The sequence below is a fragment of the Eimeria necatrix genome, genomic scaffold, assembly GCF_000499385.1.
Source record: "Eimeria necatrix Houghton genomic scaffold, Enh_scaff319, whole genome shotgun sequence".
Classification (NCBI taxonomy): Eukaryota; Apicomplexa; class Conoidasida; order Eucoccidiorida; family Eimeriidae; genus Eimeria; species Eimeria necatrix.
The window spans coordinates 1-27,491 of NW_013655313.1; the positions used below are offsets into that span (position 1 = coordinate 1).

Genomic DNA, 27,491 nt, shown 5'->3' on the forward strand with positions numbered 1-27,491 from the left:
TAGCGCAGACGTATAAGCTGTAAAAGCCATAGCCGCGGAGGCACTCAACGCAAGCTGCAGTGGACTGAAATGGTAAGCACTTGGTATCTTGTGATTCTATGGCTTCCTTCATCGCTGGTCACTTCAATTCTTCTCTTGTGGATTTGTTCGTGCAAGAGAGCCGGGAGGCCGCGCGCTATCGGTAACCGTAACGGAGCTACGACGGAGTGTCAAGCTGCAAAGTCCCCAGCTGGCCGATATCGTTGGAAGTAGAAAGAAACGGGCAAAAATGTGTATATTTTCTACTTGCACGAGCTTTAGCTAGACGCATGGCCCGAGCGCCTCAATCATGGAGTCCATTTTTTGAACACAAAGCACGAGGAATGCCATTTGCTGTTAAAGGGCCTCTACAATAATACAAACTTTCAAGAGTAAACCAGCCAATCGAACCTGCACGAGGTATCACCACTAAAGGCGCATACTGGCTACTAATAATCGCGCCGGCGTATGAGGTTAGCTTCATTAAATTGACATTTTTTCAAAGCGCTGTGCTATGCATCAGCTTATGTGTATCCGAAGCACTAGAACAAAAACATTGAATAAGAAATTCTGCTTGTTGGGACAAATGCACAAAAGTCGATGATTTACAGTGGCCGAAGCCTGATCCTTCAGCGGCACAGGACTTTGTCAACGGCGCTGTCACTGGCGCAGTTTCGACACAAGCAATTGCTGTTGGGGGTTGCACATTTTTGGTCTGAAACAAAAACACAAGCAGCCTTTTTTGCTTGCGGCCACTGGTTAAAGTAATGGGGCCGCAAGCACAGGACTTGCGTGTACCCTTTCCTTCTTAGGTTGTGCCGACGCCTGCGACTTCGCTCCAGAAAAACCTGCAAGACAACTCACTGTATACTGCATCATGCGCGGGCCCATGCATCTGCGTTCTCGCAAAGCCAACATGCCAAAGGTTTCGGTCCAAAACACCTTGATGAAGTTAAGGGTCCCTTCAATCAGCTTCGAGGCGAGGACAAGTCTTAATGGTATCCTATAGTGGCTCCTTTTCGAGCAACAGTGAAACTTCCGTTCGCGTGTCTCCATGGATCGAACTCTTTACTTTTGAATAAGGCAGGGGCATGGGGCGAACAAATCAAGAATTGTTTGAGGGTGATCAGCACTGTACATGAAGGGCGTTTTCCTGACTTGAAAGTATTCAAAGCCGCGCTGAGCTTCTGAAGGAAAATGTTGAATGTTTTGCTCTTTTTACTCAGATGAACAGTTGTGACTGGTGGAGTATACTCGTGAGGTACGGAGCTGGAAAGTTTTTCCCACCAAAGCCCTTCTGCTCGCTGACCCAGTAATTCTAGAACTGACACAATGACATCAAATATCAGAAAACGGAGACCTAGCGTCTGGATTGCCCGATACGCTGGACGACCAGTCAGTGGACTCGTTTGGAAATGGATTGCGTGCGCCGCTAGCCGTTCTGCAATAAATGTCACCACCTCCAAATCATTCGTGGGCAGGAATGCTCTGCTAAACAGCTCGTATGCCCTCAACAGGAGTGGCATGGGTCTATCTACTGTGAACGCTGGCGTGAGGGCGGACTCCGGCAAAAATTTCCTTGCAATTCGGCTGGGGTCCACAAATGGCAAATGGCAAAAGGGGTGAAAACGTATATCTATATAAGCACCGATAAGTGCATCAAGATCAACAGCTGGCTTGCGTGAGACAATTATGTGCAGTAATGAAACCTTTTTCGCACTGCCTTCCCCCTGTGCTGCAGCACTCGTTGAAGGCTGAGCCTTCTCCTCAACCTGTCGTCTAGGCTGCTCACCGGCGTCAACTGTGAAACGCTTACTCCCCCACAGTTCTTGAAGTGCAGCAGCCGCTTGAAGTTCGTACGTACTCAACTGCCCAGCTTCACTCTTAGAACCACTGGGGAGACGCAGTGGTTGACGCTGTGCAGTTGCGACAGTTGGTTCAATAGCCCCCTTCGATGAGGTCCGTGCCGCTTGTTGCACACCTGTGTCAACACTAGATAGGTCGCTGCTACCATTAGACTCCGCCTCAACACGTGCACGTTTGGTACGAGGCTTGTGCGTGGTAGCCACCTCCGCCTTGTTGTCAGCAGACGAAATATCTGCATTTTCTGGCAAATCATTGCACCATGAGCGTTTGACATCCAACCTGGAGTTGTCATTCCCCGACAACTGCCGACCATAAGCAGGCAGTTGATTCCATTTCTTCTGACTTCGCGTACATAAGAAGATTAGCACAACAAGCGCTGCAGCAGATGCCAAGAAGGCCGCGCCACTGCGCCCGCGAGAGCTTTTACGCAAGAGGCCGCGACGGGACTGCGCACCTGATGACACTGTCTTGCCCGGATACTGCTGGAGAGCTGTACTGTTTGACTCTCCATTTTCAAAGCTGGCAGTATTTACAGGCACCTTGTCTCCAACGCCCAAATTTAGAGCCTGCATTTTTTATCGGACGGCAGAGGCTCAGCAGGGCGCTTTATTAGTCATATGTGTCCGCAGGTCCAGTACAGCGGAGATATCATTAGTGCCTGTGAGGGCATGAAGATGTTATGTTGTGGCGGTGCACCACCCTGCTGTCCGATTTCTGCATCTGAAGGGTTCCCGAGTTGAAACTTCAATATTCAAGTGAAAAATAGTTGTAGTCCTTGTCATCTGGTATAGTAAAGTGCGCGGCGCGCCAGGTGTAGACGAATAAGGGGCTGGTCTTTTAGAAGGGCGACATCTGTATCCGTTTTTGCGAATCGATTGTCTCTGTATAAGCAGTGTCACCGCGGCCAATGGACTCCACGTCTCTGTCCACTGAGTATCTACAAGGCCATGTAGTCGCCATTTTCGGGATGCACCGTGCAAATCCGATGCTGCAGCACTGCGGCCACACCCGCGGGGCGACTCCGCCAGCCACTGGTAGCGTGACGACTACAAAGAGACAGGCGAAGAAGCCAGCTCACTGAAATTCCATTGAATGAGCCTACATTGAATCAATATTTGTAATAGTTGTTAGGTAACAAAAGCTTCAAATGGAGTGTCCTGTGGATGCGCAAGTTGTGTTTGGCTTCCCTTGCCCGTTAAGGGGTGCCTCTTCACTCGACCATTGTGAAACCTGGTGACGTAGCCCTGCTCGTGCTCTAGAGCGTCCACTGGTTCAGAACTCTGTCACGACAAAATTCTTCCGACAGCTTATTTGGGTTGAATACGGTTTCTTTTTTAACGCAGGATTGCAGTGTATGTTTTGTCGAGAGAGCTTGGTTTGTTGCTGCAGCAGAAGCCTACAGAGCCCTCTGTTCTGCAACAGATCTTCACTGTACAGTAGATGAAGTTCTGTCCGGGAAAGGAAACAAATCGTGTAAGATTTGATTTTTCACTAATATTGCGTTTGTAGGGCCGTCTCACTTGCTTCGTGGCAATGTTACACGGACCCCAACAGACGCTGCACGGGTCGCCGGCATACTCGTCTCTAGAACACGTCAACTATTCACTCATTCCATTGAAAAACAATTTTTGGGGGACGCTTTTGTTTCGAATGGGAGCCCAGGTCATTGAATCTGAATTTTGTATCGCGTTTGTTTCTCTCTAACGTACACGGTGCCACTGGAGGGACTGTAAAAGTGCCACCTGCTCCTGATACCGATCTTAGAGCCTCTCACAGAAGTATACAAAATATGTTTATTGGCAGCAGGTCTCCACAATAGCTGAAATTTTGCGTGATAAAAAGATTTTCCACTATAGTAAGCATAATTTAATGGTCAGCGGGCGATAATAGGGTCCATCTACTCGGTACTCGACAGCACTCCACACACCCCAGCGGCTGCACAGATCGGCCTCGTAGAGTTCGCACTCTCTAACACACCAACAAGGCATTAAATTCGCACAATTTCCCGCAACAAGGCATTAAATTCGCATGTTTGCTGTGTCCACTTCTCTGTTGCTCACATGGAGTTACTGGTAGGGAAACGAAAATGTTGTGAGTTGCTCACAAGGATCTCGGAGAGGCTCTAGTGTGTTCGTGTGTCTTCTACAAGCTTCGCAGTACCGCCGCAGACAGTGTTGCGGTAGTGTAATAATGGGCACTAAGACTGCAACTTACATACTACCAGACCTAACATAGGTGAAACCTGCGGAAAGCTAAAAGGAGTTCCGAAAAGAACAGGTTGTTCTTGCCGAGGAAAGCGACCTCCCATTCGGCAAAAGCCCCGCTAAGAGTCACAGCCTACGAGGAGCGGTACTGCGAGGAGATTCAAGGGCTCCGTCATCCCCCTTAATTTTGTTTTCCAGCCCTCCTCAATTTATGAAGCACTGTAGTAACCTTTTAGTGTCGACACTAGAGCTACACACTAAGTAGCCTTGAATAAGATCCCCCATTAAGGTTAGCCTTTTCACTATCGTTACTAGTGTATGCGCATGGGAAGCTACCCAATGCAGCACCTTGGGGGCACAGCCTTGCCAGTACTTCCTAGTTGAACATACTTCTTCCAAGCCTGTCCTGCTCTATAAGCCTCCTTGCTGGGACGGCGTTCGCGAACCTTGGCTGAGCTTTGTATGCTCTGCTTTCAGGGCAGAGCAAGCGACTCAAGTCTCGTCCAGTGTCAGCTACTTGGCTCTTTCTAAGTTAATGTCGAAAATACCCTTCAGACATTATTGAATTACAAGTGTAGTGTTGCTGAAGCCTTTCCTCTGTGCCGATTTCAACTCATCTGCCCTTTCCTAGGAAAGCATGCCATTCCGTGCTATAGGTCGGACGAGAGCTACACAGCACAATTCAGGCAGTTAAAATATGGAATTCGGTCTAGATATCTTCGTAAAAAAATAATTCTGCGACAGGCAGCGTGTGCCTTCAATGTTGTACAGAAGCCGCCTCACCAAGATTCTAACTGGGCGCGGGTCTGTGGTCTTAATAGTTCATGCACACCCTCTTGCGTCGCTTGCAAGCCATGAATGGCTACTGGGTTCTTGATTTTTGCTAGGAATGAACGCAGTGGTTCACAGTAGGCCTTGCAACGCTCTCCTTGGCAAACGAATGCCACAACCACACGAACACGGGGACGAATATCCTAGAATGGTATCTTGCTCCTCATTTAGTGCATCATTCATTAAGTAACAGGACGACGTATCCGCTGCTCATGCGAGGCTGCGTCTCAAACGGAGCTCATTGGTAGGGCCCACAGCCCAAGCTATGAAGACTTCCTGGCCATGACTCGCAGGAGACTTTTTCAGTCTGAAAACAAGAGCGGGCACTTTTACACCAACAAGAAACGTGTTGGGAAGAGAGAGAACTGGAGAAGTCAAAGAGTTTGCGACAGTGTTCCCAGCCCAGTTTTGCCGGCTGGCCCAATGTTGCCACCAGTTTGAAAACCACTGGGTGCCTGTTATTCTTTCCCTCCGCCATACTTAAACGACGCCTGACACAGTTATTTACTGCAGGTGTTTGCGAGTCTTGTGGACTAGCCTGCCTGCAGGAGGATTACCGTCTTATTCTTGTCGGCAGAATGCCGCGCCCACAGCTGGCTAGCTTCTAGCAAGCTTTGTCTTTTCAGCAACCCGAGCTCCAAACAATAAAGTGAGCGAACAAGCGCAACTCAAATAAGTATTTAAACTTGAATGGTTTCGCAGCTCTACAGGCTGGAACTGAGAAGCCTGCACACTTGGGGTGTGGGCTCAGTAGCCTTTCAAGCTGCCCAAGGAGTTGTTGCGAGGCCTACGTGGCTCCAGACAAGCCTCAACTTATCGTTCGATAGCAGTTTTTTTGTTTAAAAAGTACCTGTAAAGACAATTTGACTGACGCGACCCTGTCCCGGGGCTTGCCTTTCAGGAGATCAAGTGTTGGACTACACCCCTGCAGGAGCTGTCTCCGGTCACAAATCCATGGGTCATGGACCATCAGACCCTTGCGCGGCCTTCAGTAACCTACAGGAACACAGCAATTTAAGAACACAAAAACTTTTACCCTATGATGCTCTATTGGTAGTAAAGCTGGTAGGCAGATCCCCAAATGTGTACTGAAAGAATGAGCGGCCGGCAATGCATGTGTAATCACAATTCATGGAATGCAATTGAGCGTCTCTGGGTTTATAGTCCCAGTACCACCACTCAATAAAGATTACGTTTCTTTTGCTCAGGCGTACTTCAATTTTTCTTACTCAAAACAAAGCAGTTGTGCTTCGAGCACGCCTGGTGGAGTGTGGGGTTTGTTTGTTTACCCGCGCGTTGCCGCCATTTCCCTGCCACAGTGCCGAGCCAATGATAGTTTACAAAGCGAACAAATGTAGGGCTCCTGAGTTGATGGGGACTTCTTACGCCACCTCTGTTGGCTATGTATGCCCTCTTCTGCCCCTGGTGAGAGAGCCGCGGCTCTCTCATTCGTCTCTGCTTTAGGTAATACACTTTACCTCCCCAAAAAAATTTTTTGGTCTATAGGCAACTGAATACTGTGTTGCACCATTTAAGCAGTTGGAGTCACTCCCTAGCCTCACCGAGAGCAGGTCTCCAAGGTTTTGAGCCCTAGAGGCAGTGCTATACTTCTACAGGGAGACATTCCTCTGTCATAGTATGAAGATGTCCTGACTATGATGCCTCACAGTACTACAAGCAGTCCAGCCCAATCCTTTGTTGCATATGATGCAGTAATTGGGAGGAGCAAGAGAGGTAGTACCTTCAGATAGTGCAAGCTAGCGGAAAGGCTAAGCCGCTGCTGCGCAAAGCGCCAAATGTTCATCAGTGCACACTACTGCAGACAAGAGACAAACTTCCACAGAGTTTTTGAGGACTTTTTGTGCTCATATTGAGATTCAGGAGCTGTGAATGAGTTCCCAACTGCGTGAGGGAGCTGCATTTTTCGGTGAAAAATAACATCTTTGAAAGAAGTCAGCAAGCCGCTCATATGAAAACGTGCTCGCCAGTCCAAGCCGATGCTGTTCCTGTCGGCCAGCAATCGAAGATCGAGCAGCACAAAAACTACCTCACGTATTAGACTGAAGCTGTAGGCCTCATAAAACTCTTCTTGCCAGTTTTCGCGGATGATCTAATCCTTTTGAAGAAGCCGTACAAAAAGTAAGCACTTGCGCACGCACATGGAACAAACATATACTGCCAGAACCTAGCTGCATTAGAAGATTAAGCTGGAACATACATGATAACCTTCAGGATTGCTCCGAATAAAAGAAGAGAATGCAGCTTCTAACTCTGCAACATAAACATGTGTGGAAAAGTAGAGCAACCTCGCTCTCTCCATTTACAAACGTGAAACTAACACTTTGAGTCTGCCCAGTATTTATCCTGGTCTCCAGCTCTCGCACACAAGCTATCTAATCCCTACAGATGCGTTGCCAGGCACAGCGACTTCTCTTGCAGAAATTCCTTCCAGGTATTGGAACAACAGACAAAGGGCCTCTTCGGCCTCTGCCTCCACGCAGGCCGCTCTTCACGTGCCTTGTGCATCCATGCACTTTGAAATCTCCTGGAAAATACCTAAATCCTACTTTCTGTCTAATGCAATGAGCCTCCTCTACCAAAATCGATAGCACGCATTCCCCCACAGACGCAGCACTCAGGGCATATTGAGCAGTACAGCCATATCGTCTTCTGTTTACAGTGAGCACTGATATTTATGTGATGACAATTCTTCGTAGATATACTCCCCGAATTCAAATGTCTGGGATAAAAAGATCACAGCTTTTTCTGCCTGGACAGCTGTAACCAACGTTTAGAGAAGTCCCATGGGGCTGTTGCTCACCCCATCGTCGCCAAGGGCTTATTTGGATACGGCTGCAGTACCAAAAAGATTTTGCGGAGTTCTTGCTGTTTCTCTTCTGCATTCAGCATTTTTACTTGGTAACCGCACAACGACACAAATTTTCTTGCAATCAATACAGCTGAAAATGGGTGGGTACTGTCTGCCTTCTTCATAACAGTGGGCGACTGGTGCATGCGTTCTTGACTGCCATTCCACTGTTTTAAACGGAATTAAGGGCCGACAGGTTTCATATATCACAGCTCTTAAAGGTTGTGTGTTAGTGAGGGGCCGTTAATCACGTTCAGACGGATTAGCGGCTTTCTGTGGAGCACCCCACACTGGTCTACAGGGAACTCGAGTCTTCGACCCAACAGGAGCGCACGTTCTGTGCCGCAGCGTACATGTGTATCTTCACGCAGCTGTCTGCTTGTTTTTTCCGGTGTTTGACTCAGGGAAAGTTCACGGCTCCCTTGCTCGTGCTGGTAAGGTCAAGAACCAGACACCTAAGGTGCAGAAGCAGGAGAAGAAGAAGCCAGTGACTGGCCGTGCAAAGAAGCGCCAGCTGTATAACCGTAGATTCACCACAACTGTGGGCCGCAGAAGAGGCCCCAATGCTCAGTCTCCTTGAAGTGTAGCATTTGGTGTTCCAATCCAATCAACAGGGTTTCGGCAATGTAGCATGCACATCTGGCTTGCCTGCCAGTTGTTGCATGTGCTGTTTTTACAAAAGGAACGCTAACGTCGTTTTTCAAGCCCTGAACTGGCCATTCTTCTTTATGTTTCGTCATCACTAGCTCCCATCCTGGAGACAAGAAACCAAAATCATTAGACCTGAGTTTCTGTGCCACCTGCAGCTTGGTGGTTTTGCCAGGCGTTGCTTTGGTGTCCTGTTCTGGGACATGGAAGGCAGTTCTGTTTTGAAGCACCTGAAGGGCATGGCAGCCATCGTGATGCCGATAACGTGCTTAGGGAGGGATTAGATGGATGGACAGCTAGGGCAGATGAGGAGTTTCTTAAGGTTGAGCTTCAAGAGTGGCAGAGTGCTTCAACAGTTAGGCGCATTCAGTAAACATAAGTGTTTGGCTCTGTAGGCTTGATATCGTTTGCGGTAGCGCGACAGAGTTTAGGGAAGAAGTTGCTGGACTGTGCAACCCGACTAGTTTTCTAAATTAACGAAGGGTTGTACGGCGAGTTTGCTAGTGGCGGTGTCGTTCTTGCCGGTGTTTTCGGCAGCTAAGGAAGGATCCTTGAGCACAGGCCTTCAGTTCACTTTTTGTTTCTTCAGCGTCCCGCTCGGCGGCGAGCAGTTTGCGCTCTTCCTGCTCTTCGGCAAAGGCTTGTTTCGCGCTCCCCTCTTCCCCCTCCGGAAGCGTCTCCTGCCGCTTTTGCGTTTCTTCAACAGTGCGGGCCCCAGCACGTTCTGGAAAGGCCTCTTGTTCCTCTAGTTCCTTAGCAGGGGCAGAGGCCTCAGCGTCGTCTTCATCATCATCCCCGTCTAAGGCCGAGGTTGCTTCCGCAGCTCGTGAAGCGGCGAAACGCGCCCGGGCTAACCCAATTGCAGCGTGAATATCTCCACATTGCTTTGTTTCCTGCTGGCACTTGCCTTGTATAGTTTGGCGCTGGTTAGCGTGGCTAAATGATTGCTGCTGATGCTCCTCGGGAGACTGCTGCAGGGTTTTTGCTTGCTTTGCCTCTTCTTCTGTAGCTTCAACTGGACTCCTATGTCCTGGTTCGTGCTTTGATTTGACTATCTTTGCAGAGAGTGCCTGGATGCATGTTGCCCTTGCCTGTGTTATGTGAACTGTTCTTGGATTTGGTTTTTCCTTCGCGCCCACTTTCCTCCTCAGCTTCATCTTCTTCTGTCTCCGAATGCTTCTTTCCACCTTTGGAATGCTTTCCGCGTCCTTTTTTGTTGTTAGACTTGGTAACGCTAAGTGTTTCCTTATTTCTGCTGTCGTCACCATCTTCCTCCGGCTCATTTGTAGTTCCTTCGTGACGAGCACGGGACTTAATATTTTTGCTAGACTTGGTAAATCCAGTTGTTTTGTCGTCTTTCACGTCATCATCATCTTCATCATCTCCCTGGACACTTGAGGAGAACGATGGATCATTTGTCTCGTCGTCATCCGGGTCTTCCACTTGTGCCTTAGAGCTTTGCTCGGCTTCCCCAGCTTCCTCAAAAGATTCACCGAAATATGCTGAATCGTCTCCACCCTTGAATGGAGAGCTGACTGCATTTTCAATATCATGTAGTGCCTTTGCTGCACTATTTTCATTAGCTTCCGCATCCGCTTCTTCATCTAACACTTCTTCTGCTGAGTTATCCCGTTTTTTGCATTCGCCTTTGCACTGCTCATTCCCATGTGCCTTCTGTTTTCCTGCCTTCTTAGACTTATTGTGTTTCTTTTTGCCTTTCTCTTCAAATGCTGCGTTGCTGGCGGAACTTTTGTAACTGCCTTCTAGATCTTGATGACCAGAACTTCTATCAGCTGACTCTGAGGCCTCCCCCGTGGGAAGCGCATAAGGCGCTGCATTTTTGGAATGCGCATTTGCCTTGACTGCGCCTCTGGTGATTTTGCTCAAATATTCAATCGGGTTGACTGCGGAGGGTAGCGAAAAGCCCAAGAGAGGATATTGCATCAGCGCCGCCACTTCTTCACGCGACTTGTTTTTACTACCTTCTTGCTGAAGCCGCACTGATTTGCCCGCCTAAGACGCTGCATTAAACGCACACGCATATGACGTCGAGCTTTGTGGATCATACTGGGACACGTTTCTCGGCCTCCCGTAGGAGGTGATTCTCTTCCTCGAGGTCCCTCTACATGCATTCAGCAGTTTTCGTTAGCAGCACACACCAAAAGGATTCTCTGCCCTACTTTTGCTGAAGATTCGGCTTCTTTCAAAAGCTCCAGCTCACGATCCTTTTCTTTAATTTCTTCTTGGCCATGTTCCTAGCACAAATGGGGAGGCTATATGCAATATTTATGAGAAAATTATTCTGCCGGACTTGAATTTCTTTCATAGTCGCATCGTGCCGATTGCTTTGCTTTGCCTTAATGTCTTCAATGTCTTGAGCACGCTTTTTATGAAACTGTGATTCTTCTTGAAGCTCTCCTGAAATAGCATTTATGATTCTCTGGGATGAAAAATGCCGCTCTGCGAGACTTACGTGCTTCCCCCAAAATCAGTGCGTTTGCATCCACCAGGTCCCCTCTTCTGGAATTTATTCCATTATTTCTTCGTAGGGCTCTATCAGTTTCCGCTGAGACGCAATCCAAAGCTTCTACAGTGCTTTGGATAGGTGGTTCGCTTGCAATTTGCAGGTGAAGACTGTCTGCTGCCGAACGGCCGTTGCGATTTCCCTGATTGCGGAGTTGTGATGCCTCCCCATATAACATAAACACAACCACCCACAGATGTACTAACTGAACTACGTTCGAAAAAGTCATTGTAACACACGTACACCGATGAGTACCAACAAGGTCTAGATCTTCACTGGAGTGCAGCATTCGTAACCAGGTCGCCACTTTCGACAAGAGCTGTCAGTACAGACCGTGTAAAAAGGAAATCCGCACACTGAAATGTGTTTTGCTAGGAATGTTTACCGTTTTATGATTTATATTGCTGATATACGGCATTTCCTGGGATACTTTTTCGTCACTCTTGCGCCAACGGCACTCCAGTTGCACAGCGGAATTGAGAAGAAGCCAGGCTTGTTAGTTGATGAAGTGGTGATAAACAACTCTTTTTTGGCAATGCCAGGAGCTGATGTATTACTTTTCGTTAATACTGTGCCGGCGTGCCGGCGACTATGGGAGAAATGCCTGCTTCTGAGTTCGTGTTGCCGGCGTTGCCATAACTTAGGAACAAAAACGCTTGCATTATGGCGGAAATGCAATGTTTATTATTTTGCTCATATTTGTGAGTAATGATCCGCGAGTCATTACAGCAGTGAAGGCTCACAATTGACTCCAGACCAGTGACCTTCACATTGGCTTCGGAAGCGAATTGGGTCGTCTCTCATGAAATAAATCTTAATGCTTTTCAAAATGCATTAAACTAGGTATGAAATGGGAAGCTGTGACAAATATAGGGCTGAGATGAGCACCATTACCGTGGAGGTGGGACGAAGCCACCGTCTTTGGAACCCATTCAAGGCTGGAATACAATTGGTAGAGCAACACTTCATGAAATATATGAAATCTTCATTTTTTCAAACTAAAAAAATTGTGGTATACAAAAAATCTATTTGTCGGAGATGAAGCCTATCTGCGTCTATTTGCTTGCGCCTATCTGCAAGGCAGTGGTCGATCACTTGCCGCGAACCCCCGCAACACGAAGCGCCCTGCGCAGGTTGACCGCCCCTTGTCCGTGCCCGTCAGGTAGCAGCAGAGATGAAAAGGAGTAAACAACTTGCTCAGCTGCTACCAGAAGGTTGAAAACATACTTGTTGCGGCGCTAGCAGCACTGCAATCGCTGGACCATCAGGTTTAAAGGAGTTTACGCCACAAGGGCAGCCCTGAATTGTCGCCTTCGGGTAGTCCATAGACCAGTTTGAACTAACCAGGTAACAAACATGCTTGGTATAAGCCGTCGCAAGGCATTTCTGGCCTGTACGGCCACGGCCATTCTCGCCCAAGGTCTCGTTTGCTGCTCCCCGGTCGCCGCGTTAAGCAACTCTGCCTCAACAACCCCAGCACAGGATAATCAGGAAAATAGCTATGCAGCAGTGGCAGCCGGCAGACCACATGGCTATGCTCCGACACCAGCCTTTCTTGAAGGTAAGAAGCCAGGATTTCAGGTTGCCGCTCTGGACAACCAAAGCCAGGACATTGCCTCCGCCTCCGTCGAATCATCCACAAACACCACAGAAACACCTCAACATGAAGCTACCGCCGATCCAGCCCCATCTCAAGGACTGGAATCTTCTGTTTCCCCCGATTCAGCTGGCCACGCAGAAGGTCAGCGCCCCACCGCAGTTGCCGCGAGACGCCGACTGCAAGGTACCGTGGCAACTGTGGGCCCACAGAAATCTCCTTCGGAGCACAAGTTTACTGCCGGAGTCCCACACCGTCGTTTGCAGCTTCTGGCCGGCCTCTCGCAGCTAACGCAGCTCCCGCATCTCAGCCCACTGCCGAATTTGTTTGGCAGTGGGCTAAGCGCTCGCGACAAGGACCTGCTGGAAACCTTTTCCAGGAGAGTCGGCACAAGCAGGGAGCGCTTATACAGAGATTTGATGTTTACAACTGGAGCGAAAAGTCTCGGGATGGATGAATTTTCAGTGAAACAGCTCGTGGCGAAGGTCGGCCTTGAGAATATTTCTACTGGCCATATCCCCTCCTCGGTGCATCTTTCCCACCAAGAGTCCCGTGTGCTGGAAGCAGCAAGACGCAGCCATTTTGGTGTCGAAAGAATCATTGCAGCTTATGAAAGGGAAGTGGCTCAGCACGCGAAGACGCTTCGTCGTGGGCTGGAGGCTAACGTGGACAACCCGGCACTTCGCTCGAAAATAGCTTCTATTGCTTCCGATAATCTCTTTAAGCGCCCTAGAGACGTTATCACTGTGCGTCGCCTTCAAGAGTCCCCTCGAATAAGACGCCTTGCAGCTTTACTGCAGGGCTCTGGCCTTCTTGGTACTGCTGGCTCCCTATTTCGCTCGATGGACCCGTCAAGCCTTCCACATTCTCTAAGTGCTGGCCTTGGCGGACTTGGTCTTCACCATCTGAATCTGCCCAACATTGGAGCTCTGGGACACCACAGTGGCAGTGCCCAAGGGCCACTCCCTATTACTGACCTCAGTGGCCTTCAGCAGGCACTCCAATCTATATTCCCCGCGTCTCAGCAGGTAACTGCCATATCTGGCCCTCTTCGCTCCTTCCAGCAAGGCGTTGAGACAGCGACAGACGGCGCAATCGGATCATTTTTGTCTAGAGAAGGTCTGCTGCCCTTCTTGTCGATTGATGCGGCTAAACAGATGCTGGGTGGCCTTTTAGGAGGTGAGGTGGCTGGCCCCAATGGGCTAACAGACTGGAAGGACTTGGGGCTTTCACCTGCTGCAGTGAGTGGGCTGTCCGCTGCTATGCCGTTTGACACATTCCTCAACAAATTCACGTCACTTGCTCAAGAAGTGGACTCTGGCGTTGGAATTATGAAGAGAGAAGCCAAAAAAAGGATTGGCGCACAAGGCTTTGCCATCCTTCCAGACCAGTTGAATCAAGTTGATAACATCCTAGATAGGCTTGTCTGGGGCACCTTAAACACCCCCGTAAGAAGGCTGCAACAAACGGAAGCAGCAGATATGGCCCTGGGTGAGCCCACTCAACAGATAACGCCTTCTGAAGGGGCTAACCAGCATCAAGTACCCTCTCCCGAGGAGCCGAAGACCGAAATTAGTCCAGTTGCCGATGCTGGGCTCCCAGCAAAAGAGCCCACTCCGCAAGTGACGGAAGCTCAGGTGCTGCCAACGAGCACACCAGAGCATCTTGCAACTCCTCCACAACAGGTCCAATTGCCATCGTCATCTCAGCAAGAAGAGCAGCTCCAGCCTGTTCCTGATCCTGCTCAAGCCGCTTCCAATACTGAGCAATCTACTTTGAAACCCGAGCAGCCAAGACCCGAACCTGAGACTGCTCCGGAACAGGAACAGCCTTCTTCGGAAATCAATACGCCTAGTGCCGGGACTGAGCCTCTCCCAGATCATGCTCAGCAAACAACAGTGGAGAAAAGCGATGACACTCAGCAGCAGCAGCAGCAAGCTGCGGGGAGCACTACGCAGCAAGCTGCGGACAGCACTACGGCTGTAGATGATTTGGTGAACGCCCTACTTGATGAAAATGTGGGTGAGGAGGACCCGGAAGATGCAATTAACGCCGCGTTGCAGCGGGTTGAGCTTCTAGCCGATGCCGTTACTGTGTTGCTAAGCGAATACGAGAGGGCAGTAGAGCATCTTCAAGACCTTCTAGACGACCAGCTGGACACAGCAGAAGAGATTCGGGAGGAGCTGGAAGAGCAAGTGAAGGACCTAAAGAGTCAGGTTACAGCTGCACAGCAGACGAAGCAGGAAGGGACAGCTACTGCAGCTGCTGAGGTTGCTAAGGCGTACGATGAAGCGATGGAGAGCTTCAAAGCTTCTCTTGAGGGCTTGCTAGAGAAGCCTCAGGCAGAGCAGCCTCTTTCCCCTGCACTGCAGGGAGATATTTCAGGTTTGGCCGCAAAAATTGAAGCTGCTGCGGAGGAAAAGCTGCCGCCGCTTGTGTCTGCTCACTGAGAAACTTGTGGGTGTCTATAAGCCTTCAAGTCAGACGGCTGGTGCGTCAAATCAAGTATGCATCCTTCTGGTCAGTTTAAAGCGTTTGCATGAACAGGGCTCAAGCCTAAGCTATAGAAACGGGGTCCTGTGATGGTTCAAAGGCCCACGCATGCCTTTGGAATTCTGCAGTCAGTTTAGCCTGCGTTTGGAGGACAGGCTGTTTATCCTTCCCAGTACTGGAGTCAATCAAGTTTACAAGTGCTTGTTAAGTCAAGGATGACTCGTAGCATGGCAGGCTAACTAGCAGAGCAGCTGCTTGCATGATGGGTACAACGGCTTGTGCACAATTTCCTGAGGAGTTAGCGTATTTCTGCTCTATTATAGCTCTAGAGCTCGACATCAGATGAGCATGAGGCCAAGAGCTTCGACCTCCCGCTGTCTCTCCCATGACCCAGCCTCTCTCTCAGTTCTAACACTGCCTGGAACATTTTTCTAACGAAGTATGGTGCCATATGGCCAAAACTTTAGTCTTCAAATTGTACAGACCTAACCAGGACCTTAAGGGGCGGGAGAGTAACTTCTACCCCCGCAGAATCGGAAGCCGTAATGCGGACTACAACCCACGAAAGACCGTCCTGCTGTCTAGGTTGATTCATCTGCCGCCGAAGCCAGGCTTCTTTTCTTTGGCCGTGACTGGCCAACAGAGTCGCCCCTCGTAGTGACTGTCGCAGTGCCTCGGCGAGCTTAATTCTTGGATTGATGAGAACCTTTCGCTGCCGTACTCCAAACAGCCTCGCTATCTTTGGCGGTAGCGTGCTCTGCTGCTGTTGCTGCAGAAATTTGCCATCTTGTGGGGCAGCGTAAAGGAGGGCTTCCTTGCATGTTAGAGACACAACACGAAAGCCTGTATCCTTCTCTATGAGGTCCACAAGATCTGCAACTGTAATCGCCTCTGATGCTTCTGCTTCTCCTGCGACGACTCCTTTGCCTATAAGCGACTCAGTGGTGCTGTTCAGTGCGTGGCCACGGACACGCAGGCGGAAAAAGTCCCACGCGGAAAACGGTTGACCGCACCGCCGGCCGCTGGGAAAAAGCTGCGTTGGTGGTTCGAGAGGAGGCGCTTCAGCCAGGAAGGGTACTGAAAGTGAGAAAAAGCTATTGCGCAGATGCTGCAGTCGTGACTGCAAGGCTGTATGCCCTTTCCAGCAGGTCCCGGTGTCCAGCCAGATGACAGGAAGCCCACTTTGCTTGTCCCGTACGTGTTTCTGCTGCTGCTGTTCTCGCCGCTGCTGCAAGCGCTGGCTTGTGCGTGAACCTGCAAGACCTAGAGCGACCAGTCTGTATACCTCAAGGCAGGCAAGTGCTGCAGCAAGGGTTGTCGATGTGGCAGTTGCAGGGACTATGCGGCCTATCAGCTGCTGCGTTTCTTCAGGGCCCGGTAGCGGCTTCAGCCCGAAGGCTCTGCATCGCAGCCGCGCTGCAGAGGTCAGAAAACGGAGGGGAACGGCATAGTCAGCCGAAAGCGACAGTTTTGCAGGAGCGCTCAAGGCATAGTTGCCTGCTCGTTCTACCGCTTGCACATCCCTCATCAACGCCTCAGCGAGAGAAGCAAGACTGGCACTGTTTTCTGTTTGCGCCAACAATTCACAGCTGTCTAACGATGTCCTTCGAGCTTGGGCCTGTGACAATTGCACAAGGTGCCACAGGGCACTTGCTACGCACTGGCGGCTCCAAGGCCCAGTCCCTCTTCCTTGCAGCAATAACTCGTGTTCTTGTTGCTGTTGCAAGGCGGCTGCTGCGTTTGCATCTGCGCACGCCAAAGACGGCGTCATCCCGGCAACAGGTTCATAGCCAAGGGTGGCTGCAAGCAGCTGCCCAGAAGCACCAACAAGGTCAAGTGTATCTGCATCTGTAAAGTCCAAAGGCATAAGCATTTGCTTAGAACATTTTATTTCGACCGCTTCACCCAAAGGTTCATCAGACGCATTTGAAAGTTTGCCTTCCGTCTTTTCGCGAGCGACCCTGCGAAATAGAACGCCAAATATGGACAATGAAAGCAAAAGAAGTCTTAGGTGCGTGGGTGACAAGGGAGAGATTTCGTTTCGAGCCATCGCCTGCTCTCCTTGATGCTGGAATGGCAGCTGCGGCTGCTCCAGCGGCTGCGGCTCTGTCTCCGTCGTCTTAATTTGCTGAGCCTTCAAGATCTCACGGGCAAGCAGCAGCAAAAATCGGAGCTGCAACCGTCCAGCTGCGGCAGCAGCCACAGCAGCAGGAGCCACGCCCAAAATGCGAAGGGCTTCTTGGATGTCAGTGTTATTTGGGTCCAGAGCAGCGCCACAAGCTGGGGAACGAGCTCCTGCATCAGCTCTCGAAAGCCCTTGCCCAGCAGCGCTAGTGCCTGCAGGTACATGCATTTTCTGTTCAAAAAGCTGCTGGAGAAGCACGTGAGCAGCAGCGATATCGTTTCTGAATCTCTGCTGGAGCTGATCTGAGGCCCAGTGCACCGCGTGAAATGGAGCAGTCGGGGCTCCTCGAACAGAACAAACGGGAACAGCCGACAAAGAGTTTGCTGCTGGAGAGGTACTGACGCCTCCTGTTGCTGCGCCGTAATGTTCTGTCAGATGCGGCACCATGCTCTGTGCGTGACCTAAAGGGACACACAAACCGCGGCTACATGCAGTGCCACTTTCCAGAAACCCGCGAAAACACTGGGGCTGTAACTAGAACAACAAAATAATGCATTAATGGCCGCAACGCAGAGAAATAAACAAGCCGATGCATGCAGCTACATACAAAGCAGAGGCAAGCTATGGCCAGCACTGAGTAAGAACAATAGATGCAAACGGGAGCAGCGACAGTAACCACGGCAGACAAATGATGGGACTGGGTAGAAATCAAGTGGGAAAACGTTTTCACGCAATCTACAAACAGGTGAAGAACGCGTCAACAATGCGCAAAAACTAGTGAATGGAAAGTCCGCAGCGGTTGCACACCTCTAAGACCGAGGGTGCCAGCCTCCACCCACGGCTTGGAATGAAGTAAACAAAGTTCATCAACGTATAAACGAGCATTTACTGAGTCCAAAGCAGCCACCATCAAGTCCTGATCTTGAATATACATCGGTGGAAGGCGCCAGAGGGTGTGCGGAGACAGCTGTAGCAGCCGCATAATGCAAAGCAGGAATCCGCAGAGGCGAAATACTCCACATGCCCATCGCTTTTGGGTATATATTCAAAAGCAGCAGCATAAAATAAGCCTACGCAGTGGAGCATAGAACGTTCGATGAGCAAGCAGCTGCTACTGTCCGATAGAAAGACAGAGACGGAAAACGTCTCAACAGGGCCACAACATTATCAATGGCAGTGTCAATAGCGTAAAGAGCAGTGGCAAAACGTGAAACGATAAGGATAAACTTATTAAATCACTCCCACACACGGAGGAAGTAATATGCAATTGAAGCTTACCATGAATGGGAATGCCTGCAAGCGCACGCGGCTGCAGAGACGGAGGGCTGCAGCAGCAGCGGCAACAGACTTGGGCTGCTGCAAAGATGCCACAGTAAAGAGAACTTGTCTGCTGAGGTTTGACATCTCCACGGTGTCCCCGTCCATCAAAGACAATAATCCGCCTTGGCAAGTCTCTACGCCAGGAATCGCCGCTGCAGGTCTTGCTGTGGCTGGTGCCGCTGTTTGAACTGTTGTGAGAGCAGCTCCCTCAAGCTCTACGGATTTTAATCCGTACCTGCACGCCATAAGCAGCTGTGAAATAATAGAATGCTTCTTTTTCTTTGGCGTGTCTCTGATAAAGCTCCCGCCGGAGTTCTGTTTGCAGCTTTGGAACTTGTTGTTGCTCTTATGGGTATCTTTGCAGTGTGTAGACACGCCCATGAGGGCAAAATTTTTGAGCACTTCACATCCAATAGCGCCAGCTCCCACTAATAGGACTCGCAAATGGTTTAAACGGCTCTGCAGCTCCGCTCCTAGGAGTTGCTGCTGTCCCTCCCAAGGAAGAGACTTTGCATGCACCTCTACGGAATCACATCTCTCGGGCCCTGCGGCATCTACGTTGGTTGCAGCACACACTGCTGGCCCACTCGCTAAAAGGCAATTTGTTGTTAGATCTCTCTTGTTACTGCTTCTGTTGCTGTTGCTGCTGTCCTCATTGCTGCTGGTGCCAATAACCCTGCTTCCACGAACAGCGCCACCGTTAATGCCTCTGTGCTTGATTAGTTCCAGCAATTCCAGAGCATCTAGCACGAAAGGTCCCTGCAGAGGCCGATACTTCCGAGTAAGACCCTTCAGCGCTTCCTGAGCTGCCAGGGCGCCTGCGACAGACACAACCAAGTACGACTTCTCAATAGAGCACAAATGTAAATCCGATGCGAGAAGAACACAACGCAGGACGTGCAACACCGTAAATAGAAATACATGAGCAACCTACCCATTGCGGCTGCGATTGGAGCAATGTGACCCCTTGAGCCCTTTGCCATGAGGCCTCCTACACGCCCAGCCACTGCCTCTCCCTTCAGAAGCGCAGCAGAAGCTGCTGCTTCTGCAGCAGCCTTGACTGCGACTGCGGTCTGGTTAGAAGCCCTTGCCGCCGCTGCTGCGCCTGCAGCCGCTGAAGCTGCCACAGTCGGCCCATATCGCCGCCTCCAGATAGAAGCTGCACGTTCTGCAACACGACGAGCACTAGGAATACGGCTAGCGCTCCAGCTTCTGAGACTCCCAGCTGCAGCTGCCGCTGCTGTGGAACCTGCCTCAGCTGTTGATCCAAATAGTTGGGCTGGATCAGTGCTCACAGCTTGTCCCTCACTCTCTGCTGCATCAAGGGCTTCAAATGCAGAAGTCAGGTACTGTTGCTCCTCATCAGCTGGCAGGTGGACTGCCCGACGCTTCGGCGGCTCTAACTGCTGTATTGACTCTGGGAGAAACAGAATGCTGCTCAACGGGTAAAAACTTAGGCGCCCAGTTTGCGGTTCCTGCTGCCGTTCCTGTTTCTGTGGCTGCGCATGCTTGTGTAGAAGTGATGCAAGAGCAGCTTCTTCGCTCACTGCAGAAAATGTGAAATTGCCAAAGTCAACGGCGATTCGCCCGCTGAGGCCAGCTGTGGAGACCGCCACTACAAGTGGGCCACTCCTCAGCTCTTGTTTCTGTTCTAGCTGCCCTCTTCTCACTCTTTGCTGCGCCCTCAGTTTGCGAGCTACAGACGAAAAGAATATATTCTGTTGCAGAGGCCTATCACAGAGCAGCAGCACATCGACATGCTGAAGCAGGTTCTCCACACGCCTGCGCCATGCAGCCACCGTCTCCCCAGGCCGAATGTGTAAAGACACCTCAGCGACGCGAGCATAAGGAGCTTTAATATGCTGAAGAGCTGCACAGGCGATTCTAGCGCGATTCATGGGCTGCGCTTGCTGCTGCTTGGGAAGCTGTCGAAGACAGGCAGATAGTCCAGTCTGATGTCTTTCGAAGCGGCCTGAAGAATCACAAGGCGCTGAATTGGTGGCACTTCTGGCAGCAGTAGCTGCAGCAGTTTCATCTGCAGTTGTTGCCACTATTTCTTGTTGCTCCTTGTGGCCAGAAAGGGCAAAATTTGCCGCTCTCTCTTCAGGGGCCGGCGCCTCAGGGTCCACCAGAAGAAGGCAGCCAACCCCTGATTGCAACAAGCACTTGGCTGCCTCGACCGCCACTGCTCCAGCACCAATTAACAAGACGCGTGATCCGGGAAGCACCTGCTGCTGTTCAGGGCCCCACACCAGAAGCTGCCTCGAAAGCAATGAACGCAAAGAGAGGCTTTCTCTCCCTGGCAACGCAGTTACGTCAACTGAGCTGCCTTGTCTCGGCGGCTCGAATTCAGGTGGAGAAGAAAATGCAGCGTCTAGAGCATCGTGAGCATCCAAGGGGAACGATGGGGGCCTCTTCGGCAAAACAGTTTTGACATCTGCGCGTGGCTGCTGTGGCGACCATTTGGCGGCTGCGTGTGTTCCCTCTCTCGGTGTTACTAATTGCCGTTGTCCCAGTGCAGCAGCAAGGGGAAGGTATGATGAACTGAAAATGGGAGGATAACACGGAGGCTTCGCACGCACTGTGTGGCTAGAGGCTGCCGTAATGCCGCCTGTGTGAGCAGATTGCTCATTTGTCCAGCAGCGGCGGAGAGCTTTTACATCAGAAAGCGCATATATAGATACGAGAAGCAACAGCGGTAGCAGACATGGTGGCGGACGGCTGGCTAGGCGCCTATGCTTCCGCATGTTGTGCCTTCTTGCGCGTTGATAGCATCTCTCGGCTCGACCTGAGGAAGCAGCTGGGAGCGAATTCGTTGTTCCTGCCGCTGCAGTAGCTAGGCCAAGCCCGCTCAATTCCCTGTAGGGAGGCAGACAAACAATAGAGGCTCAGCCGCCGATTTGTCTGTGCTTCTGGGGATATGTTTAAAACATTGCAATGATATGAACCCCTCAAGGCTCGACTTCCGCGCGTAGCTTCCCTTCTCCGTATACATGCAGTAGCTACTGCATATGCAGACACTAAGGAATATCGCCTATGAGAACTGCAGCATCTTTGGACGGTGACTGTCCACAAGCTGTTGCCGCTTTAGTCGTTTTCCTTTTTCTTGAAACCGTAAATTTTACCTTAGGAAAATTGATACTCGAATAAATTCATTGTGAAAACACGTGAACAGACAACTTCGTCACAGCAGGCGGTCTGAGTTACTCTTGGAGGAGCAGTGGGTCCTATCGGGCTTCATGCAGCAGCATCATCAAAGACCCTCTATGGTCGGTTGTTTATTCGTTTGCTAATGTTTTTTTATTCCACGATACATATACCATCTTTAACGGCCATCCTCGAAGCAACAGCATTGGCGTCTGCGACACCGTGGGGTTGCTGCTTAGACCTATTTTCCTCAGCGAAGTATCGGTTTCCCAAATCTTCTGCTTGATATTCATTTGTAATGCTGTTTGGAGCAGCAGCAACAATTTCCGCCGCTGCTGCAGCGTAGGTCGTCAGCGGCAAGACATAACGGAAAGCAGGGAACTGGTTGCTTTCGGCCGTGTACCGCATTACCCGACACTTTCAGATCACGGAGGCATCAGCAGCTCAGCTAAAGTCGGTGTAAGTGAAGCACGGCATGGTGCACGGCGGCAAATTCCGTTGTGGCATCAAACCACACCCCGTGAGCCTCGTTAAGTTCGTCTAAAATATCCAAACGCTGGCAACTGCTGAAGGACTCCTGATTGTAGAGAGCTCAGCACCAGGTGCCAAACAAAGCCGTCCACACGCATGCGCCGCAGCAAACTCAGGCCGCATCAGGAGGTGCTGCTGCTATGTGTTGCTGCTTTTGGCCATAATGCGCACAGGACGTCTTCCTCCGGAGTTAAAACTGCTGTGCTGCCGTACGCCACGGGGTGCAGCATGGGTCGCAGTACTCTACCTGCGGCTCCAACGAGGCAGCAGCGACACCAGCAGCGAGTGCTGCCTACTTCAAGGTTAGAAGAAGGCCATCCCTACGCGGCTGAGCCCGTGAGAATTGCCGTGCTGCAGGCGTGGCCTTACCGGAAGGGCTTTAAGAAAAGACCATCGGCAATATTCAAAGCCCTTAAAGAATCGAATCCTGCTGATGCAGCAGGCTGCTAGATTTTACCGTATTGCATATCCAACACAGACCAACTTTCTACAGTGTTTGTGTGGGCCCGAAGTTTCGGAGATGTAGTCTAAGTATCAAAACTCTGGAATGTCTTCTTATAAGCAGCTGGTGATTGCTTTTGTGTGCGGCATGGTGACTGCAGGTGTCCTCGGTCACTGGAGAGAATGTTGCAAGATTGTTACGGCCGTAGGTGTAACTACAGGTGACCGTACGGCTCCTTGGGCTTCCAGCGTGGTCTCTCTTGTGCAGAGTGTCGCAATCTGCCTATCTTCACGTAGCTCTGGCCAATTTTTCTCCCCAGCCGTGTTCACACCATCGTGTCGCCTTCTCGTGCTTCTAGCTAGACTTCTCATCCATGTGAGTTATCATTTTTGTTGTGGTTCCGCTACAGGCGCTGTCTCCACCTTGAAGGCTCTTCAAAACAGACAGTCTAAAACATTTTAGGCATCTTGCATAAATCGTCAGCCCCTCGACAGCAGCAGCTGCAAAGATGATGAGCGCGTTCGGGCACCCGGCGGGTGTTTCCGTGCCGCTCCCTCTCGCCGAAGAGCTGAGAGGCAGCGCGAATCAGGGTTCCAGTTGTGAAGATGGAATTACTAGGAGGAGTGTAGCAGATATTCAGGTGTCGCCCTGTGGATTGTTCATTGCGGTCCTCACGCCTTGGGGGGTCTTTGTTTACAGTAACGGACAGTGCCGCATGCTCCTAGGTAGTTGCTCATTGCCTCGTGATTCTGAGGTGTATGGACGCCTGTGTTGTTGTTGCTGGGCGCCGGATTCCTCTGCGCTGTTTGTCAGTGCTGACCCACTGGCATGTGTATGTGTATTCTCCATTAGTGGCACGCATAATGGCAGTAGCGGGTTGCTGCAGCCACAGCTGCAAAAGCAGCTGCAGCAGGCGCCTACTGGTGTGTTCACCGGCGCATCGGCGGCTGCATCACCTGCAAAGGGGATAAGCGACCCTGTACCGACAGGAATAGCAGCAGATGCACCGGCACCGCCTGGATCAGCACCTGGTGAGGTCAGCTGGTTGTTGGAAGGGCTTGCCACAGTTGTTGACACGGGAAATCTGGCTAGTAGTGGCAGTGAAAGCTACATTGATGGCCAGGACAGTGCAGGAGAGGGAGAAGAAGAGAAGCAGATGCTGCAGCCAACGGCAGCAGAGAATGCATCCACAGCGGAGCAAGCCATGCATTCTTTCCCATCTATAATAACAGCTTACCGGCCTCCTAATACTTCCCCTGTGTCTGTCGTATTTAGCTTGTTGCTTCGGCTACCAGTCAGGCCATCCGCGCTTTGTTGCTGTTCAATGCAGCAGCAACACCTACTGCTGGCAGGCTGCAGCAGACAGCCTGCTCTTTTCTGGCTTTACTTTGGCCGACTGAAACAAGTGGTAGGGTGCCTCTACATTACTGATTTACTTAGGGTAGTCAGGCGAGCTGGTGTGTGCCCAGGCAATGCTGGCCCGCCCGTTGCAGCATTGGCTGTGGCTGCTTCCGGGGCTGCTACTACAGGTGCGGGAGGGGCAGAGTGCACATGGGCAACGAGCGCGAAGCATGGCGCTACTCTAGGGGGCAGTTTGGGCTGTTCGTGCAGTGCATGTGGTGGTCGATGCTGCTGCGCTCTTAAGCGACCTGCTTTCCAACCCACGAGAACTCCTGGAAGCTACGATCGCGCGGCAGCGGATGCGGAATTGCGCCCCAGTGGGCGCTGTAGATGCCTAGGTCGGCGCAGGCGTATAACATATCTGTTCCATCCAAAGGGGTACAGCACAGTCACCGAGCTGCTGCGTCTTCCCCCTTCTGCACAGGATATCAAGTTACTTCCGGATCTTCCGGATGATGCCCTTTTCTACAGCTCTGCTTGGAGCCCCAGGGATCCTCTGCCATGGTCGTTTCCCGCGAAAAGTGTGGGCAGAAGGAAACGTTCCCTGCGAAATGGGCGAGCTCCTCACAAATGCCGGGCTGGCAGTTCAGCAGAAAACAATAATGAGCAGCCGAATCATGACCCACACAGTGGACGTCACAGTGGACGTCGCTACCGCCGCCTCCTGCAGAGCTGGAAGTTTGGAGGGCCAGTTCTTCTTGGGAAATCTCAGAGGCATCTCAATTTTAGCGCACTAATTAGTGACAGCAGCAGCGCAAGTAGTGACATGGACGACCGCTGCACCACCATTCACAGGCACTGCAACGGCAAAAGAAGCCGTGTCCCAAACACGCCGGAGCAAAGAACGGGCATTTGCCCTTCCAGCGCTACAGACACCTGTGCGGGCCCATCCTATTTGGGTGCATACGGGTTCAATGCCTGGGGGAATCATGGAGACAGAGTCAGCGCAGCAGATGCAGCAGCAGCATACAGCAGAAGCAGCAGTGATGATAGCACATGTGTGCTTGGCTGGAGTAGGTGTTCTGCGAGACCCTTTTTCGGTGGACGGCGCCTTCAACTGTTGGAGCAGGGTAGAGAGGAGGAGTTCCGGATGTATTCTTTAACTGATGGCGCTTTGTCAGATTGTGAATGCCTGCAAGAGCGAGGCAGCAGTTGCGGGGTGCGCCAGCTCCAGCTGAATCGTCGGCTCGATATCTTGGCTGTTGTTACTGCCGCAGGCCAACTACTCCTGTTGGCATGGTGCTTCCCGTTGAGAGGCTATACGCAAATGTGGGGTAGCGGGGGAGCTGTGCCTTTAACTGGGAGTGAGGGTGCAGCCAAACATGGAAATGTGTTTGGGCAGCAGCGTTTGGACCGGCCGCATCAAGAACTGCAAAAGCCCGCCGGAGCGGCACCTAAGGCTGGCGTGGCTGACAACTTTGTCCGCCGGAGCACCGGTGGCAGGATGCTGAGCCCTACCAGTGCAGGCAGCAATCCCCGTAACCGCCGAAAGGGCTGGTGGAACATTTCCATAGGAGCGGGACTCGACGGTCGCATTTCTATAGGGCACTCTCCTCAAGAGACAGCATCCGTGGATGCACTGCCCGCGGCAGGATGCGGTGACGGCAGCAATTGCAATGCTAATAGGAAACTGAAGCCGTGGCGGCCCTTGGGGCTCCAGCTGAGGGCAAGCGCAGTGTGTTGTTGTGCTCTCAGTGGAGAGAAAAGCCTTGTAGCTGCTGGTCTGGGGAGCGGCGAGGTTGAGATTTATAGGCTTTCATGGCCTAGAACCCCAGTGCAGCGGACTTGCGACTTTCAGCAACCTCAGCAAGGGCAGCAGCGTCTCCTGACTCCTGCCCACAGGAATGTTGAGCGTGATGGGTTCACGCTTTTTCCCCATCTTCTGCATGTGCTAGCCGTTCCAGAGGACATAAAAGCAGCAGCAACAGCAGAGCGAGGGCTCGCAAGAGCGGAGCAGAGCGTCGGGGCTCTGTCGGCAGAAGGCGCCGCGTATTTGCAGCCTCAGAGTGTCCAAAGTCTGCAGTGGACTTCAGACGGCGCGGCCCTTGTGGTTAGGTGGCTGAAAGGAGGCACCGCAGTTTTTAGCCATACGGGAAGAATTCTTTTCTCACTCCCTAGCCCTCCCAGTGCTAGCATTTCTTTGGTTTCCTTTCCTGCAGCAGGTGACGCACTTGGTGGAATACTTACGACCTCTCCGCCGCTGGAGCGCCAGCAGACCTTCGTCTTCGCACGTAAAATTTCTGCAGCTTCAGCAGCAGCTGTAGCTGCAGGTGCTGCTGCAGGGTCTGGGCAGCTATGCTGTTGGATCATGGGCAGCCTCTCACTTTTACACGTTTGTTCGTCCTTCGAAGCTGTCTCTCAACTCGAACGCCAGGGTAGAGGAACCAAGACCTGCACCACTTTGCTGGTAGATAAACATCAATTCAGCGGTAGCGTTTGCCTCGATAAATTGTTAGAAGTGTCTGTCGTGCGGAGCGGATCAGTTACACCGGCAACTTCTTCAGTAGACATTTGTGGAAGCCGCTGTGCGACAGATCTGACGGACCGGTAGGCTTTTGGACGTTTAATTAATATTTAATTTGGTGTTCTCTGCCTTGTGAAAAGTCATCCTAGAAGAGACTTCTTGGCGTGAAGCACTCGAGAAGTCACAAATGCCTGTGACTGCGTTATGCGCAGGGTGCTGCTAGGTGGTTCTCACCTCCTCGTATGGAATTTTATGGGCAGAGCCAAACCATCTGCATCACTGTCATTTATTCCGCTTCCTCCTAATCTATATACAACGAGGGCGTTTCCTGTGCGACAAGCGGCTCTTTCCCCAGACGGAGCTCAGCTGCTAGTAGCTGGGACAAGAGGCTTCGCATTATTTGCCTTAATGCAGCGACGCTGGCGGCTCCTTTGTAGTGAGAGACAGGAGACTCAGGTACGAGTGGGCACCCTGCCTTTGGGGTGGTACACCAATGATATTTTTTTTGTTTCGACGCCGGCATCTAGCCCTTACGGCGCTGCTGCATCGGCAGCCGCAGCTGCAGCTGCACCGCCAGAACCGCGCAGCACATTAGGCTACCCTGAAGAAGCACCTCGTTGGCATCTTCCGGCGAAAGTACTCAGAAGGTTTGAAATCGCTTTTGCTTCTGCTGTAGACGTCTGCCCATCCAGGTTTGGTGCCCATGTGCCAATGACGATTCATGAGAAAACGGCTTGGCTGCAGCAACAGCAGCTGCAACAGCAGTTTTCATCACGCCTTTGGATGGCAGCCGTAGCCGGCAGTGGTTCCAGTGAATTGCCCTCAGTGTCCACGGCTGAAAAAGCATACAAAGTCAGCACCAATAGTAGTAGTAACAACATGTGGCGGTACTCTGTGTTATTCTTGAGTACTAATGAGCGGCTTGACCTGCGCCACCGTGTTGCAGAAATTCAGCGTCTCCCCGCCAGGCCGCAGACGTCTACCGTTTTGCCTCGACTGGAACAGCAGCCA

General features: G+C 51.3%; 6 protein-coding genes across 6 annotated transcripts; 3 read left to right on the forward strand and 3 right to left on the reverse strand.

Annotated features, from left to right (window-relative positions):
- Positions 1 to 1,010: 1,010 nt before the first annotated feature.
- ENH_00042730 (hypothetical protein, conserved) lies at positions 1,011 to 2,456 on the reverse strand (the record flags this gene model as incomplete). Its single annotated transcript, XM_013585344.1, has 1 exon — positions 1,011 to 2,456. The coding sequence occupies one exon, from the start codon at positions 2,454 to 2,456 to the stop codon at positions 1,011 to 1,013; it is 1,446 nt and encodes a 481-aa protein (XP_013440798.1).
- Positions 2,457 to 7,885: 5,429 nt separating this feature from the next.
- ENH_00042740 (40S ribosomal protein S30, putative) lies at positions 7,886 to 8,809 on the forward strand (the record flags this gene model as incomplete). The annotated part of the gene is made up of 3 exons (XM_013585345.1): positions 7,886 to 7,889; positions 8,193 to 8,329; positions 8,651 to 8,809. 3 exons carry the CDS (start codon positions 7,886 to 7,888, stop codon positions 8,807 to 8,809), a joined length of 300 nt encoding a protein of 99 aa, XP_013440799.1.
- A 127-nt stretch (positions 8,810 to 8,936) lies between these two features.
- ENH_00042750 (hypothetical protein, conserved) lies at positions 8,937 to 10,380 on the reverse strand (the record flags this gene model as incomplete). Its single annotated transcript, XM_013585346.1, has 2 exons — positions 8,937 to 9,487; positions 9,576 to 10,380. 2 exons carry the CDS (start codon positions 10,378 to 10,380, stop codon positions 8,937 to 8,939), a joined length of 1,356 nt encoding a protein of 451 aa, XP_013440800.1.
- Positions 10,381 to 12,316: 1,936 nt separating this feature from the next.
- Positions 12,317 to 15,007, forward strand: ENH_00042760 (hypothetical protein, conserved; the record flags this gene model as incomplete). The annotated part of the gene is made up of 1 exon (XM_013585347.1): positions 12,317 to 15,007. The coding sequence occupies one exon, from the start codon at positions 12,317 to 12,319 to the stop codon at positions 15,005 to 15,007; it is 2,691 nt and encodes an 896-aa protein (XP_013440801.1).
- A 506-nt stretch (positions 15,008 to 15,513) lies between these two features.
- ENH_00042770 (ubiquitin-activating enzyme e1, putative) lies at positions 15,514 to 21,242 on the reverse strand (the record flags this gene model as incomplete). The annotated part of the gene is made up of 5 exons (XM_013585348.1): positions 15,514 to 17,636; positions 17,983 to 18,142; positions 18,454 to 19,313; positions 19,430 to 20,992; positions 21,203 to 21,242. The coding sequence occupies 5 exons, from the start codon at positions 21,240 to 21,242 to the stop codon at positions 15,514 to 15,516; spliced, it is 4,746 nt and encodes a 1,581-aa protein (XP_013440802.1).
- Positions 21,243 to 23,123: 1,881 nt separating this feature from the next.
- ENH_00042780 (hypothetical protein, conserved) lies at positions 23,124 to 26,567 on the forward strand (the record flags this gene model as incomplete). Its single annotated transcript, XM_013585349.1, has 1 exon — positions 23,124 to 26,567. One exon carries the CDS (start codon positions 23,124 to 23,126, stop codon positions 26,565 to 26,567), a length of 3,444 nt encoding a protein of 1,147 aa, XP_013440803.1.
- Between the last annotated feature and the right edge of the window lie 924 nt (positions 26,568 to 27,491).